The sequence below is a fragment of the Arvicanthis niloticus genome, chromosome 1 (genome assembly GCF_011762505.2).
Source record: "Arvicanthis niloticus isolate mArvNil1 chromosome 1, mArvNil1.pat.X, whole genome shotgun sequence".
NCBI classification, from domain to species: Eukaryota; Metazoa; Chordata; class Mammalia; order Rodentia; family Muridae; genus Arvicanthis; species Arvicanthis niloticus.
The window spans coordinates 109,889,620-109,905,745 of record NC_047658.1 but is presented as its reverse complement, the minus strand read 5'-3'; the positions used below and the strand labels follow the sequence as shown (position 1 = coordinate 109,905,745).

The 16,126-nt window shown below is 51.2% G+C and overlaps 1 protein-coding gene across 4 annotated transcripts in view; it reads right to left on the bottom strand.

The window, feature by feature from the left end:
• Positions 1 to 455: 455 nt before the first annotated feature.
• The window catches only part of Kcnq1 (potassium voltage-gated channel subfamily Q member 1), a 319,040-nt gene continuing 303,369 nt past the window's right edge, over positions 456 to 16,126 (bottom strand). For all 4 annotated transcript variants that reach the window (XM_076913905.1, XM_076913913.1, XM_034508125.2 and 1 more), the window contains exon 16: positions 456 to 1,611. In XM_076913905.1, the coding sequence (XP_076770020.1) occupies positions 1,396 to 1,611 (216 nt within the window). In that variant the 3' untranslated portion in view covers positions 456 to 1,395. The remainder of the gene's footprint in view (positions 1,612 to 16,126) is intronic.

Below are 16,126 nucleotides of genomic sequence, written 5' to 3'. Positions count from 1 at the left end.
AGGACAGATGAAAGTTCCTGGCACATGTCTGAGAGTGACTTCCTGGGAATATATCAGTGTGTTCCAGCTAAGCCAATCCTGACCCAGGCTCAGCTACTCCTAGGGCTCAGGGTCTTCTGGGAATCAGGCGCTAACTACATCCTTATCACACCGAGAAAACAGGGATACCTGGAGTGGAAGCCCCAGGATATCCAAGCACAGACTGGCTCAATCTTTGACATATATCATGGTTCCTGGGAGCCCTTGGAGCCTGAGCCTTCTCTGCATGGAGCAGCCAATTATGTTCACCCCATGGCCACTTGGGCACCTGGATCCCAGGGAACTGCAGGGTCCTGTTGACAAAAAGGTTGAGGTTGTCTGTGGGGAGCAGCAGAAGACAGGTAGAGTAGGGCAGAGGGTGGAGGTTAATCTAAAGATTCCCCCAGACACTCTCAGAAGTAAGCATTGTGCCAAGATCAATCTGGGATGTCCCAACTTTATTTGGAAAAGCCTCTCAATCAAGATCATACTACGAAATTCATTAAAACACAAGAGTCGGAATCACCAGAAATTATCTCGATTTCTGTGAGGTGTGATGCCCAAGGAACAAATCCTGGGAGAAATGGTGATGGCCCTAACCTCGCTGTAGCTCAGCTGCTGGCTGAGGGATGTGGCGTGAAGAGGCTGGAATCTGAACATCTGTCCAGCACCTCTACCCAGCAAGGAGGAGGCAGGCTGCACACGTGGGGCTCACGGGGTTTGAGGGCCCCGCTCTTCACTGTAGGGGAGAAGTTGTCAGTCCATACCTAGATAGGGTGGACAATGGACACTCCCCTGCTTGGGATATCCTTTGGGGGAAGCTGGAAATCCTTCTAGTATGGCCAACATCACTAGAGAGTGAAGGAGTCAGGCTCTGGCCTGCTGAGCCCCACTGGGCTACAGCCTGTAGTTAGTGTGGGCTGGGCCTGTCCTGCACTGCCTGCTCCCTGCTGGGCTCTGGATTCAGGGCTGAGGGTGGAAACCCCAGTCTCTTCCAGATTCTTCCTGTCTCCCTTTAAGAAGCCACTTGGCATCACCTGGATGGGCTTCCCTCTGCCTGAGTTACAACCTGCTCTACACATATACTCCCCATCCTTATGTCCCAGCCATCAATCAGGAGAGCAATATCACCATCTTGATAGGGGCCTGAGAGGAACCCCATGCTCAGCCAAGTTCTAGTTCCCACTGGCTGGGCTGAGGGGTGTTGGTGAGCTCCAGATTCAGGCCAGTGGCTTGACCTGTGGGTTTTGGGGCTTTAGGGAGCTAGGCTGTCATATCAGGCCTTCAAGGGGGTAAGAACCAGGTAGGTGCCCCTGTTGAGAGGGAGGTGGGGCAGACCTGTGGGGGGTAACTCTGGACCCCCCCTTCTGAGCTCCTTCAGGAGCCCTCCTCAGGGCCTGTCTGGGGCACAGTCAGCTGTTCGTAGGTGGGCAGGCTGTTGCTGGGCAGGAAGAGCTCAGGGTTGATGGAGCCACCTTCATCGCTGGCTACAACTTGTGACCTGCTGTTGCAGGTTGGACCACCTTGTTGCAGGGACAGCAGCTGGTGGAGCATGTCTGTGATGATCACCAGTCTCTGGTCCAGTTGTGTCACCTGTAGGGACAGAAGCAGAGATGAACCTGGTGCTAGGGACAGCTTAGTGCAGGCCACCTTAGGGCCTGGGCATGCAAGGCCTGAAAGAGAGTACGTCACATGTCCTTACAGCTGTGGGTTGAATTGATGTGTGTACCATGCCTAGAGGCCCTTGGTCACCCTCATGTGTGTGTCTGTTATTGGGATATAGGGGGTACAGTACAGTATTGAGTTCTTGTGTGTGTCCATAAATCTGGGGGTGCTTAGCAGTTGCCTCTTGTTTCTAGGTAAACCTAGTGGCTGGGAGCCACCTCTTAGCCCCTTCCTAGGCTTTTTGGTCTTTGAGACTCTGGACAAGCCTTCTGGAGCTTCTAGAACAGCCTCTGGCTTCCTGTGGCCAAGTGGTGGTGGGGTGGTGTCATAATGAGTGGGACCTTAGAGGTGCAAGCTGTCTGCTCAGCTTGGATAGGATTGGAGCCGTACATAGTGGGGGGGCCTTTGTGGGAGGGGCTGGCACAGAGAGAGGGATTGGGACAGCTCAGGGTTGAGCAGGCAGAGACTGAGTGGGTCATGAAACAATGTCCATCCTCAAAGGTATCTCAAAGATACTAATTTAGGACAACGCCACCTTTCCTGGTCCCCATGGGTCAGGGCAGTGACTGAGTGGATTTCTTGACCATGTGGTCATTGCCCCCATTCCTGTAAAGGGCTTTTTTTGCTCTAAGTACTAGGCAGGGAGGGGACATAGAGGCAGGGCAGAACCTGGGATAAACAGAGCAGGCACTTGACAGAGACTACACTTGCTGTGCTTGTAGGAGACAATGAAGAGCCATTGGAGCCATTGGAGAAGGAGCCATTGTGCAAGAGCTGGAGCCTAGCCCTGGGGGCCTGAAATGCTCAGCAACTTCCTTTTCTCTTCTTGAAGAAGAGAACACCCACCGTCTAGGGAGGCCAGAGCCCCTAGCATAATTTCCTAGGAAGCAGGGGCTGTTCCAGAGGCAGTTGGAGGACTCGAGGGGGGAGGATACAGGAACCTACCCAGCATAACCAATAAAACAGGAAGAGAGAGGACCTCAGCTGCTGAGCACATAGGATGGTTCCTCCAGCATGCTCTGTCAGTAAAGCAGGGGTCTCCCTCACGTCCACATTGGGACGTGGAGTAAAGGAAACCCCCGTGATGCAGGGATGGAGCCAGAGGTCCTGACAGATGGCCTCATATGGTCTGACCTATGACACATGACCAAAGCTGCTTGAGGGAAAACCATGGGATGACTCAGCCAACTGTTGACTGATGGCCTCAAAACCTGGGTGACTTGGGCCCTGAGGACAAGAGGCAGGCAGGGGCTGGATCCCATCTTCCTGGACAAGTGTGTGCCATGAGTAAAGTCTATGTCCCAGGCAGGCTTCTGATGCTTTCAGTACTGCTTCCTCTGTCCCAATATTCGGTTGTAGTCTGAAAGGGCCGCATAGAATTATCCAGGATGGAGGGCTCACACGGGGAAACTGAAGCTCAGGGCTTAAGAGTACAGTGGGTGGGTAGGAGATAAAGCTGGGTCATTCCTGGCAGGTGAAGCCAGGGTTCATGACCTGTCCAAGGCCTCTGGAAGCCCTGAACCAAAGGAGGGTTGTCTGAGGCTAGTCTTGGTCTAGCTTCATGCAGATTTAAACACACAGAGCCAATCTGAGTAGACAGGAGAAAAGTACCAGTTGGCTCATGGAATGGTTTCATGGATGTTTACTAACCCACAATTGAGCACCTATGGATACCTCACATTTGCTGGTGGGCAAAGTCCTTAAGAAGAGTTCTTGGGGTGGGGATATTTGAAACCTCCTGTGGGACAGCTACCACAGGGCCCATCAAACCTGTGTGTCCCTGAAGCTTCCCTGGACAGTTCCCAAGCTCACAATGGCCCCATGACTGTCACGTGTGTCAACTGGGGTTTTGAGAGCCTATATGGGTTCAAAGGTGTCATATTGTCAAGCCGCTAGGGGCAGGATATAGGTTAGAGTCTTAAGAGGGTCTATAGTCTGGGACCTCACTGTGCCACTGTCACCTTGACAGGGAAGACAGGGCTGTGGAGACAGGAAACAGTGCAAGGGCTCCTCTACATGTACCCACTCAGGGCCTGTGGCTGAATTCTGAAGCCTTTTCGTCTTTGTTCAGACCAGACTGCCTAAGCCAACTTGGCCTGGGGTGGAGACACCAGGGCTTGGGTTCAAGGTTCAAAATCTGGAATGTATTCAATCTGGGGATCCTTGCTGGTGACCTCAGGATCTTCTGTAGGATGGTGAGAGGATAGCCTTTGGGGGACATTCATAGGTCACTTTCAGGGGCCATATTAAAAATGTTTGACACCCAATGAAGAGCCATCAGATGCCAACCTGGCAACAGAAGGGCCTGTGGGAAGTTGGCCAGTGGATGTCTGTACTTTGTTTATGCTCTAGCCAGAATCTTGGTAGTTGGCCATGGTGCTTGCTGGGTAATCTGTCTAGCAAAGCTTGGCAATCAGGGGCTGCCCCGTGAGGTGGGACTGCTTGATGCAGAGACCTGGCCATGCACACTCCTTGTCACTTCTGCTTCCCTAGCTGGGAAGTGGAGCTTGCTGCTGTCCACTAGATGTGTTGCACAAGGGGCCTGGGGAGTTTGCTCGCCAAGGTCATGCTTCTTGCCTTGAAGACAGGACATGGGGTGGTTTTAGCTTGTTCTTCTGGGCTCTGCCTCCTTCCTAGCCACTTAGGTTCCCAGAGTAGCATCTAGAGAGGCCCTTTATGACCAAGCTTGTGTTTGGTCCTGCTGGGCCACTTCAGGGAGGATACAGCCCTGGTGTATGGTGGCTCCTCAGCCCAGAACTCAGTACCAAAGACAATCTTTCAGCAATTGTTCTTGAAGCCAACTGGCTCTACTTTCTCCTTTTGGTGCTTTGAATACAGCTAGAGAGCTTGTGAGCATTGGCGCTCAGTGCTGAGTAGGTGGAGGCTGGGAGTCACGTCACAACAGGTGCCCAGAGAGGTGCCACTACCTTCAGGGAAGGGAGTATCTGCTCTGGGCTCTAGGATGGTGTTCTCCAAGAGCCACAGGAACAGATCAGTTTGAAGATCTCAGATCTCAACACTATTTGCAATTCGATAGTGATTAACAGGGCAAGGCAGACAAAAGCCTTGTTGTGCCCCATCTCTGCTCACCAAATGAGAAACCATAGATGACTTCTGTGGGCCTCAGAAGAGAAAAAAGCAATTAGAATAACAGCTAGTTAGAGAGCCTGCGGCGGCTGGTGATCAGACTCAAAGCGACAGGGATTCCTGTTTGATGTGGTTATGAATTTGTTTTCAAAGGAAAATCTTGAAGACTCTTTTTAGATTCTTTTTTCTTTTTCCGCAGAACCTGCCCAGCCTTGATCCTTGGTCAGTACTTCCCAAACCAGCTTAACCTGGGGTGGGAACACCAGGATGGGTTCAGGGTGCAGGGCCTTGGGATGTATTCAGACTAGGAATTCTTGTTGGTCAGCACAGGGCCCTCTGTAGGATCATGAGAGGATGGCCTTTGGTGACTTATGGGACACTCATGGGTTACTTTTAGAGTAAAAATGTTTGTTACCCAATGAAGAGCCATCGGATGCCAACCTGGCACTAGAAGGGCCTGTGGGGAGTCGGCCAGTGTGATGTAGAGAGAAGGCAGGGTGCACAGGAACCCAGAGCCCAGTTGAGTTACTCCCTGGCTGGGTCAGTTGACCCTGGGCTCCCATTGGCTTCCACTTCTGCATCTTATGGATCAGGCAACAAGACCCTCCCCGAGGCTGCCTGCCTATCACTTTGTCTCTGTTTCCTTTCTCCCCAGCACACTGACACCACCATCAGAAAAACTCCTCTAACTGTCTAGACTAAGTACAATCCTTTTCTTCCTACAGAAGGAAAGAAGTCTGCCTAGGGTACTATGGGAGACGGAAGAGCTGGGGCAGAAGTTGGGGGCAGGTAGCAAGAGAGCAATGAGTAGTAGACCTTTATTAAGCACTTACTGGGTACCAGTGCTCCACTGGGTTTATATATGATGGTCCTTTCCAAATTCAAACAAGCTCACACACATCTCAGGAGGTAGTATTACAAGTCCTCATCTCAAGCATCCCATGAGAGGGGCTGAGAGTGTGGGTTGTAGTGGGGTTTCTACAAGTCATCTCCTTCCTGTAACCCTTTGCTGGCCTGAATGTAACTTTCCTCCTGTCTCCCAGAACCCACTCAGCAGGAGGCCAGGACCCCTGACATATCTATCCTCACTAGCTTATCCCAGCCCAGCTACTATCTATCTCCCGTTCTGGGACTCTTACAGTAGTGTCTACTGGTTGGCTCACTTCAGTGGGTTTATGCATGAGAGTCCTTTGAAAACTCAAAACATCACTGTCCTGCTGGCCCAGGAGCCACCTTGTAACAAATTTCCATTTTCCACTTGGCCTTTTCTCTCTCTCTTTCTTTCTTTCTTTCTTTCTTTCTTTCTTTCTTTCTTTCTTTCTTTCTTTCTTTCTTTCTTTCTTTCTTTCTTTTTGTCTATTTGTTTGTTTTTCCAGACAGGGTTTCTCTGTGTAGCCCTGGCTGTCCTGGAACTCACTCTGTAGACCAGGCTGGCCTTGAACTCAGAAATCCGCCTGCCTCTGCCTCTCAAGTGCTGGGATTAAAGGCGTGCGCCACCACCGCCCGGCTGCCTTTTTTCTTTCTTATTCCCCTGATTCCAAGCCTACTGCTATTCCCCAATTGCGGCAGTGTGTGCCTGTCTCAGGGCTGTCCACTCTTGGCCCTTTCTTTCCTCTGCAGTATCCTGTCAGCTCACAATCATGGGTTCCTCAGAGTGCCAGCTGTTGTTCATTTGTCCCCTGTTTCTCTCTTTGGAACTAGGCCATCAGTTGCAGGTCTCTGCCTACACTTGCTGTAATACTCTTCTAAGCTCATGAAAGGATTCAACCAAGGCTAGACATGTGAGCACCTTCACTCCAGAGTCTAAGTGCGAGGGGAATGAAGGTGGTTTCACCTACCCAGGAGCAGGGGAGGGGGGGAGTGCAGCCTTACTGCCCACAGGGCCCATCCTCACCCAACATGTGTCTGTATAGTGAGACCATGGAGAACTCCCATGAATTGCACATGGTCAGTTGGAGCTTGTGAAGGCTGGTCTTGTGGAGTGGATGCTAGAACAGGTTAGGAGTGGTGACCAAGAGAGGCTGTGCTTCCAGTTATTGTATTTATGACTTTGTTTTAGTGCTCTGGCTTTTGCAGAAAAGCCTGCATGCTGGATCTCTGGCTGACAAAATAACCTTCTGTCCTTTGGCCCCCAGGATCCACAGGGCACATGGTTGAGCATGCCTGAGAATCCAGGCAGAGACTAAGCTGGATGCTTCTAGGCCATGTAGAACAGTGGTTCTCTATACCAATCCCAGAGCCTCCAGTTAATAAAGCAATGTCTTCAACCTCAACTATTCATTTTACAAAGGCCAAAAAGGCCAGGTATGGTGATATACACCACAATCCCAGCAGAGGTGATCTGATCTCCGAGTTTGAGGCCAGCCTGGTCTACATGGTGATTTTCAGGCCAGCCAGGGTTATGTAAAGATACACTGTCTCTAAGGGAAAAAAAAGTCAAGAAATAATGACTAGACTTGTGCTCTTGTTCATGCAGACAAACACTTGCCACTGCCAGCTCACCAGATAAATTATTTATGCCAAGAAATGAATATTCCCGGTCACCAGCAACACTAGAGTGAATTCATCAGCCACACCAGATGGGACATGACACTCTAAAAAGAGCACCCCAAGACTGAGATGTGGCAGGAAACCTCACTATTCACCCAGCCAGTCACTCCTCAAGGACCTCTCCCAAGAGAACTGCCTCCCTCTGTCTCTGGGCTTTGTCTAGGATACTTAGCTTACTTTATATGTACTTTGGAGATGCCTTTGCCACCATGTAGATCCGTATCCCAACAACGCTGCACATACCTGTGCTTCATATGACTTTACCTGGTCGCCTACTGCTGCTTCCTCGTGTCTGCCTTTCTAACTCTTCCTTAGCCCCATACGGCCATTCACACATGCACACAAATATACATGTACACATATGCATACCCACATAAGTATTCATATAAATCCAGCTTCTTCAAACCTCATCAGACAGGGCCTGGCCAGGCCTGCAGGCTCAACTCTGACCTAGGTGCCTGCACTCCTCTTCTTTGCTCTGGGCAGAGTTGGCTGACCTTTGTGCTTAGATCTGTGCCTTTTCTCAGATTTTCCACTACACTAATGACTGTCATCTCCCTCTGCAGCCCTCCCCATCAACCCTTTCTCACACAGATCCTGAACACACTGTCCATTTACCTGAGGACCTTTGTATTCACTGGTTCCTCTGCCTGGAAATCCCACTGTACACTTCTTGGTGGACTTTCAATTCAAATGCCCACTGCTTTAGCAAAAGCTTCTGCTTATCTCATTTCCCCCAGCACACTCTGTGACCATTGCCCCTCCACAAACTTTATGAGTTTACTAATTTACTTGTTTGTTTCTTCTTCAAACCTGAGGCTCCTGAGGTCAGGTTCTGAGTGTGCCATTCCTGTTGAGTCCCTAATAAGCCTTTTAATGTCTGACACACAGTAGGTGGTCAATAAACTCATGTGATCCAGTACAAATATTTGTGGAGAGAGTTAATTAATCTCTGGCCTTTTTCTTGGATGAGGGGGTGGAAACCCCCAAGAGCCCTGCTCCCTAGAAAGGCCTGGGCAAAGGCCAATGAGGTTAGCCCACAAGTCCTTTCATGTTCATTGATTTGTAAAGGCTCTTTGTATATGAAGGCTTATCTTTTGACATGTAGCTCACAAGTGTTTTCTCTTGTATGCATTTGTTTTGTGTCTGCACTTATAGTGACCATTGCTTTTCCAAACAGGAGCACCACTCATTTTCTTTCTTTAATGGTATTCAAGTCAGGGTACACTTGGATCACTCTTCCTCAGTCCAACATGAGTTTTTTGGGTGCTTTTTAGGTTTGCATTTCACCCTTAAAATTTGTATGTGTGTGTGGTTGCTTCAGGGCTCCCTGTAGTGGTTGATCCTTCAGTGGCGGTGTCTTTCCTACATACCAAGCTCTCAGCACATACGGTTTTCTAGGGTTCACTGTAAACAGCTCGCTTCCTATCCAGGGTTTCACTATGTCCACCAAGCCAGCCTGACACTTATGATCCTCCTGCTTCAGTCTCCCAAGCGCTGGGATCACAGACCTGTGACCACACACTTGGCTTCTAGCTTTAATCCCTTGGGCTTTGGTATGGGAGGCCAGGAGTGTCCTTTACAGAGCTGCAGATGGTGGTTCTGTGGTGGAACCTTGCAGGGTAATGAGAGCAATACCTCTTTCCCTGGCAATCCTGTTGACTTTGCTCTTGACTCCCTAGATTGACTTGGGAGCCGTTGTCACCTCTCCACATGATCCCATTGGCTCAGGTCACTGAGCCTCCCTTCTGCTTCTTCTGCTGCCACTGAAGTCATCCTTGGTGTTCATGTGACTTACCCCTCACCCTGTCTTCAGGCTGTGCTGCCTCACACAGATGCGTGGTCGATGTCCCTGGGCTAGCATCCTGTGGTCCCAAGGTACAGGCCACTAGGTTATCTCCTCCCTCCTAGGTACCCCTGTTGCTTGGAACTGCCTACCCCATAGTGTCCCTGCTCTTGTGAACTGATGTCAGTTTCGGGGACAAAGGTCCTGGAGCAGAGCAGTGACAGGCTTGGGGCCCTGTAGTCCCTAGCTTCTGACATTACTAGGGGCCTCTGCCTGCCAGTGGAGGTTGGGGGCACCTAGGCTCAGAATGGGGGCTCCACCCTTTCCAAAAGACCAGCCAGTTCTTGTCAGCCTCCAAGGGTCCTGTTTGCAGAGGCAGCCCCATGTCAGGGTGACTAGGAAGCTGCTGCTCTCTTGGCTCAATCCCCCCATGGGCAGATTCTGCAGCAGCTGCTCAGGCTGGATTGGACATTCATCTAGACAGGCTGGAAAAGGGCTCTGGAGGCTGAGAGGCCCTGTTTGTGCTGGCTTCAGGCACAGGCCCCACCTGCATTGGATTCTCTCCTGATGGAGTCCCGGAAGCTTGAGAACTCCAGACAGAACATGTTGTACCAGAGAGGCCAGAGCCTTCGGCCAAACTAGGTGGGCAATGGTGGCAGGTGGACAGGGGTCACATGGGGTTTAGGCAGTTGATCAGGGTGCCCACCTGGGCCTGCACCACACCCTGTGTCCCAAGCAAACACAAGCAGGTCTGTGGCTGCTGTTACAGGAGCTTCACCTCCTTTTTCCTGCCCCCAGCCTCCCTAGACCTGCAGCTTGTTCTGTTTGCCCCTTTTTCATGTCCACCTCTGCCTCCCGTGCTGGGAGCTACTTGCTGATGTGGATGTGAACACTGGTGAGCTGTTCTCAGCCTAGCCCTTCACACTATACACACATATAACCAGCTATCCTGTTCACACGACACGTTTTCTCTCACCCCTAGGAGCCAGATTAGGGAAAGAGATGTTCAACCTCTTGGCTCTCCTTTTCCACCCTTGCTTCATGGTGATCAACCTTCCTGGGACTCTGACTGTGTCCTGGGTCCATCCCCGTTCCCACACTGACCAGGGCCTGCTTTGCCTGGGTGCTGCTGAGAGCTTACTCTCTGTGGATAGTCTGAGTTAGCTCATCCCTGTATCTTTCCTCAAATGCATGAACATTTTCTTGAACATTTTCAAGTGCCAACTTGTCATAAACAAAGCCCCAGTTTTTTGCTTCCATCCAAGATTCTCCCTGGTCCCTGGTGCATCTCATGGGCTTCTCGGGGTACAGGGGGTCTAGCCCTTTCCTGGTCTAAACACTGTCACTCCATTCCCTTCCAATGTAAGAGCACTTCCCTGGCCCCCCAATATCAGCTTCACCTACAGCCTTGGGAATGTGTTTTCTTTATGCCTCCCTTAGCCCAGGACTGCCCTTGAGATGGACCCTTGCAACAGCCTTGCATGCCCCATGGATACTTGAGTATCTGTGCATACAAGGCTTGACAGGCAATGGATTCCTTCCTTGTCCTATCCCAAATACAACCAGGAGCATTGGGAGCCTGGTTCCCCATGTTCCTTTGTATCACCTGGGTGCTGGCTTTCATAGGTGCTGGCTTTCACGCTGGCTGTACAAGGTTGTGTGGCTCTACATGCTCTCTACAGTAACCTATTCTGTAAAATAAAGACATTCAATGCTGCCTTCCTCCTTCTCCTTGGGGCCTCCTGTACCAGGTGCTTGGCTAGCAACAGGGTGTTTACCCTGCCTAGCTCCAGCATGAGACACTGTATCCCTCCGTGGCAGTTTTGACATCAGCAGTAATATGATCCAGGTGTGGCGGTCCACTTGCTTGTTTTTGCTCAACTCGGGCTTTGAGGCCGCCGGTTAGAACATGTCAAGGGCACTTGCTTCTTGGGGTGGCTGAACATGCAGTGGGCCTCCCTGAAGGGACCTGCAGTGCTCCAACCCGGATCCTAAGGCTGGACAAGAGGATCCAGGGAACAACCCTAGCCTATGAATGTTCTGTACCAAGACATGCCTGAAGTAGACCCTTGTACTGGAGGATAGCATGCTAGTGTCAAGAGCAAGGTACTGCCCCCAGTGATCCACTCACTTGCCTCTGGATCCCATTGCCCCTCACCCCCGGGGGCCCCTAAGCATCTGACCTTGCTACAGATTTTCTACCTATGACCTGGTCTCCCCAGGATATGTCTCTTGGGCATGGCTTCCTGATTCCCAGTCACTGGCTCCTTACGGACTATTCTCTTTCCAGATTACTTCCTGGCCTCCTTTCCCTTATCCCCCACTTTGAATCTGGGGCCTTTAGAGGATACCTCCTGTATCTCATGGCCCACCCAACCCACCCAGACCTTGGCCTTCTCAATATAGTGGTCTTCAAGACTTCCATCCTGGGTCCTCCTTTGCCCTCCTGCCTAATAAGAATCATGGTGCCTCATTCTCTATTGCCGCTCTATAGAGACAGCTGTAGCCATTTTATCTTAGGAGCTCTGACCCTTCCCCCACTGTTGGCTTTCCTGCCCCTCATAACTCTTAACCTAGAGTGACTTCTGACTGACCCCTATCAGCTGGCTCCTACCAGCCATAGGCCCTGGCCTTCTGTGACCCTCCAGGCCCTCTGTACCTGCTGAACTTTAAGCATCTCCCTCCCTGCTCTCAAGGACTCAGTGCCACTCACTCTCTGGCCTCTCTGTTTTCCTCAGCCTTTCATACCCGTGCATCCCGAGTGGCTTTCTTCCCATCTACCACTGAGAACTCAGGGCTCTTGGGCTAGCCCTGGTATTTTGTCTCTCTAGGACAGACAAGAGGAGGAAACTTCTTGATTTACACATATCTGGCTCACAGTAGGCTCTCAACACAGACCCACAGGATGAGATACAAGAATCATAGGCTAGAATGATCTACAACTTTGCTGGTAGGGGGACTGACTGAAGAGCCTACCATGTGCACTGGCCTACCCGTGTGCACTGCGCATGCACACACCTGTGGCTGTGGGCATGGCTCTGGGCACAGGCTCCGTGGAGCTGAGTGTGGCTATGTGCTGGAAGCCAGGAAACTGGGAGTTGCTTCTGGAAGGCAGATGCCCTGTTGGCAGCAGGGAGCTGGGCAGGAAGTTCTGAGGTAAAGGTGAGCGATATCCAGCTGCTGTCCTAAGCCAAGCCCTCAAAGCTGTGCCTGTCCTCCTGGGGCCTGAACATCCTGCCTCACTGCTGTTCAGACTCTGTCCCAGCCTGGAGATTGAAGGGGCCCCATGACTCAGCCAGTCAGTCATCCAAGCTGCAGCTGTGGCTGACCCAGGTGGGCAGGCAGCCCCCAGCCCAGCCTGCAGAACGGGATGGGGCCCACTCCCTCCCCTACTTCCTGCTTCTACTCTGAGACAGGATTTTCTGAAGTCAGGACCCCTGAGGCTAGAGTCAGGCTGGAGGCTTAGGCCTAGGGCTGCAGATGGGGGCTGGGTGGCTAGGCTTAGAAACTAGAATCTTGTGTCTTCCTGGCATCTGAAACTTGTGGGGACACAGAGTTGGGATGTTCCTAAGTAGTCAACATATTGACTCCTTCCTGGCAGCTGGGGCAGGCCTAGTATTCTGTTTGGAGTAGAGGCCTGGCTGGAGCATGGGGGTACCTTACTTCCTTAGGGACAGGACAAGGCTTCCCATCCTGTTTCCTCTTGTCCTTTGTGCCTCAGAACGCTTAGCTCTTATCCTTACTCTTTTCAACACAGGGTATCCTACCTCCACACACACAGTCTTGGGACAGAAACTTCAGTATCTCATAGGCGGGCTCAGCCTTTCCTCTGTGGGCTGGGAGAGCTTAATAGAGACGCAAGTATCTTGAGGTTGGTCTCCAAAGGGGCTGGCAGTGAATGAGCAGATCTTCAAGGCTTAGAGGGTGCCATATGAATAAAGGAAGCTGGGGTTCCACGTCACTTTTCTGGCCCTTCAGTGACTGGGAACCAAAGGACTGCCAGCTCTCCTGGCTTTCATCTCTCCTACATCTAACAATGATGCTTCGCTATATACTAGCCACGACACCACAGCACAGGCTACCCTGTCCCCATTATCCTGTCCTCTGTGCTCAGCTCTGGTGTCTGGACTGCCTCCTCATTGTGACTCCTTCTCCATGACCTGTCATACAGACACAAGGCTCTGAGATCACCCATCAGGTGCTCTGTGCTGGTCCTCACATGGCTGATTAGAGCGTGTGGGGATAGGCCCTGGCTGCCTCTGGTCTCCGACGGCCTGTTCAGGAAGTGGGTGAGAAGAGTTGGACCAGCAGGAAGTCGTTGGGGCTTCAAGCCAGGCCCCAGTGCTCCAGCCCATCTGGACATATTTGGCAGGTCCTCTTCCCTATGTTCCCAGGCTCATCAGAACAGACACTAGCAGTAGATATATCCAGCCTACTACCTGCTACCTGCCCACTTTTGTACTGCTTCTAATGCCTCAGGCCTCCCTGCCATGGTTACAGTGGCACGACTGATCCCCAGCTCAGGCTCAGGCCCTTGGGACTGCCTATCTCCCACTTCCAGGACAGGCACTGCAGGGGACACTGAGGTGCCAAAGGATTTAGATGTAAGGGGAGTGAACCTTCTCTTTGACTCTGGGCTACTCAATGGCCTTCTGTGATCTCAGTGGGGACTCTAGCACCCTGGCTGGTAGACCAAGTCCCTCCCTGGCCCAAATCACCATGGATCTGGGTGACCCATGTTGCACTGGTCACCTCTGCTTTAAGTCCTGCCCCAGCTCCTGAGTGGCAGGCATCACTGGGCTTGACCCTGGCCCTGCTGCCTTCTCTGAGGTTTAGCTCCTGTATGGATTGGCCTTGACTATAATGGCAAGGCCCAGGCATTGCCCACCCAGCCAGTCCTCCTAGCTTTTCAGGGCCCTAGAGGAGATACCACCAACAGATGTCCTATCTCTGGAGGTAGTGGTGGGCATTGCTGCCATCTTCTTCCCTTTTCTGGTGACAGTCCTTTCCTAAGCAGCCTGTCCTAAGCAGAGATAAGAGGGTTCTGCACTGGGGTGGGGGTGGGGTAGAGGTGGGTGGGGGCGACCCACATGCAGTGTAGGTAACAGGTACCACCTCTCCTTGAACCCACAGGAACTCTTATCTTCACTATCTTCACTGTAGTCTAGGGTCCACATCACAGTCATGTCCCAGCCTCCAATTCTGGCAATGGCCTCCTGGCACCATGGAGATCACTCTGTCCTGAATCCTCCCCCCCCACCCCCCACACAACCTCATCCCACAGCCAAAGATAGGCATTTATCCTGTTGAGAGGAGCCTTCACTCTGATGCTGGGCACTGTGGGATGCTGAGCAGGCTCTGATTCCAGGCAGGGCTAGTGATCCTGAAGGAGGACCTTCCCAAAAGCTGCTGTCACAGTGGCTTTACGCATACTATCCTGGGGTAGCTCTCCTGTGCTCTTGAGAGAAGCTGGTGGGCAGAGTGGGGGTTGAGCTATGGGGGACATCATAGATCCCCTGTGCAGAAAAGCACCTGGTAGACTGAGATTTACCTTGTAAATAAGGCCAGAGCCCTGACTGCCTCATTTCTAGAGAGAACCGGACATCTCATGTGCCCCACTAAATTCTTATTTTGCTCATGACATGCCTAGAATTGCATGTGGGGTACTCTCTGGGGTCCAAGGCTGAGGGCAAACAGGTTGTGAGGCCTCCAGGAAGATCTATAGTTCTCAGAAGGTAAGCCAAAAGGTGGGGAAGCCTCTACCTAGGAATAAGGTTCTGGTTGGCCCGGGGCCCGCCTGTCCTGGGCTGACCCCTACAGCTGATGAGGGACCCAGGCCTATCCTGCAGTTCCCAGACCGCCCTTCCTGTGCTTGGGGCTGGGAGGAAGAAGTCACCCGGGACACCAGGGATGGGATAAGGGGACACATGCTGACAAGCTGGGCATGGTTCACAGGCCCCAGGAAGCCCCAGTCCCCCTGGTCTTTAGGTTCTTTATTACCAGTTCTTAGAGCCTTGGAGACCATCCAAAATAACTTTCATATCTGGGAGCCCTGCTTCAGGAGGAACCTGGGTCCCTCTGTCACCTCTGGTCAAAGGATGGGACATCTGTCAGCAAACTCTCCTCTCTTAGTACTGTCCCATCCCACATGACCACAGACCTATTTATTCCTCCCAACCAGGGTCTAACTGACCCAGATGCTAGACACAGGACAGAGCTCCAGGCTGGTTTGCCTTTCATCTCTTGCCACCCTAGACCCTAGTATGCTCTCTTTTCCTTCTGAGTCATAGCTCCCTGGTGGACCCTCTCTTCTTCCTTACCAGGCCACTAGCAGAATTCTTTCTTTTCTGGCACCCACGTTCCCTTCCTCTAGTCTAGAAGCTTCTCGTCAATGTTATGTAAGCTTGTCAGAAGCTCTTCCATCTCTAAGCAGCTCTCTCTGGGGGTTGTTACATCTTCAGTCCCCAACAGTTTCCAGAGAGAAGTCTTCAACTTTTTTTTTTTTTTAAGCTGTTTTCCTGTCATATTTCTTGACTCTTTTTTGCTCTTGTAGTCTTAGGCATTATCTAGTGATGGTCATGGAAGGTGAGCCATCAAGATTTTGTCCCGCAACTTCTTCCCAGTATTCTTTCTGTGTAGTTACACCACCGTCTTAGGCTAGACAAATGTTTAGCACTTGCATTCCAAAGAAACATGTAGGTTTAAAGGACGGCTGTGTAAATACTGTGTTCACAGGGTCCTTCTGTGATAACAGTTTTCTGTTTTCTCTGTAGTTAATGGTTGCCTTTGAGTTAGGCTTAGTTTTTCTTTTTCTTTTGTTCTTTCCTTTGTAAAAAGCATTTTGTTTGTGTATGTGCACACACATGCGCATATATATGCATATATATATATATATATATATATATATATATATATATATGGATGGATGACTTATAGGACTTGGCTCTCTCTTTCCATCACATAGGTCCTTAGAGATCAGATTTAGGTCATCAAGCTCAGTAGCAAGTGCCTTTACCTGCC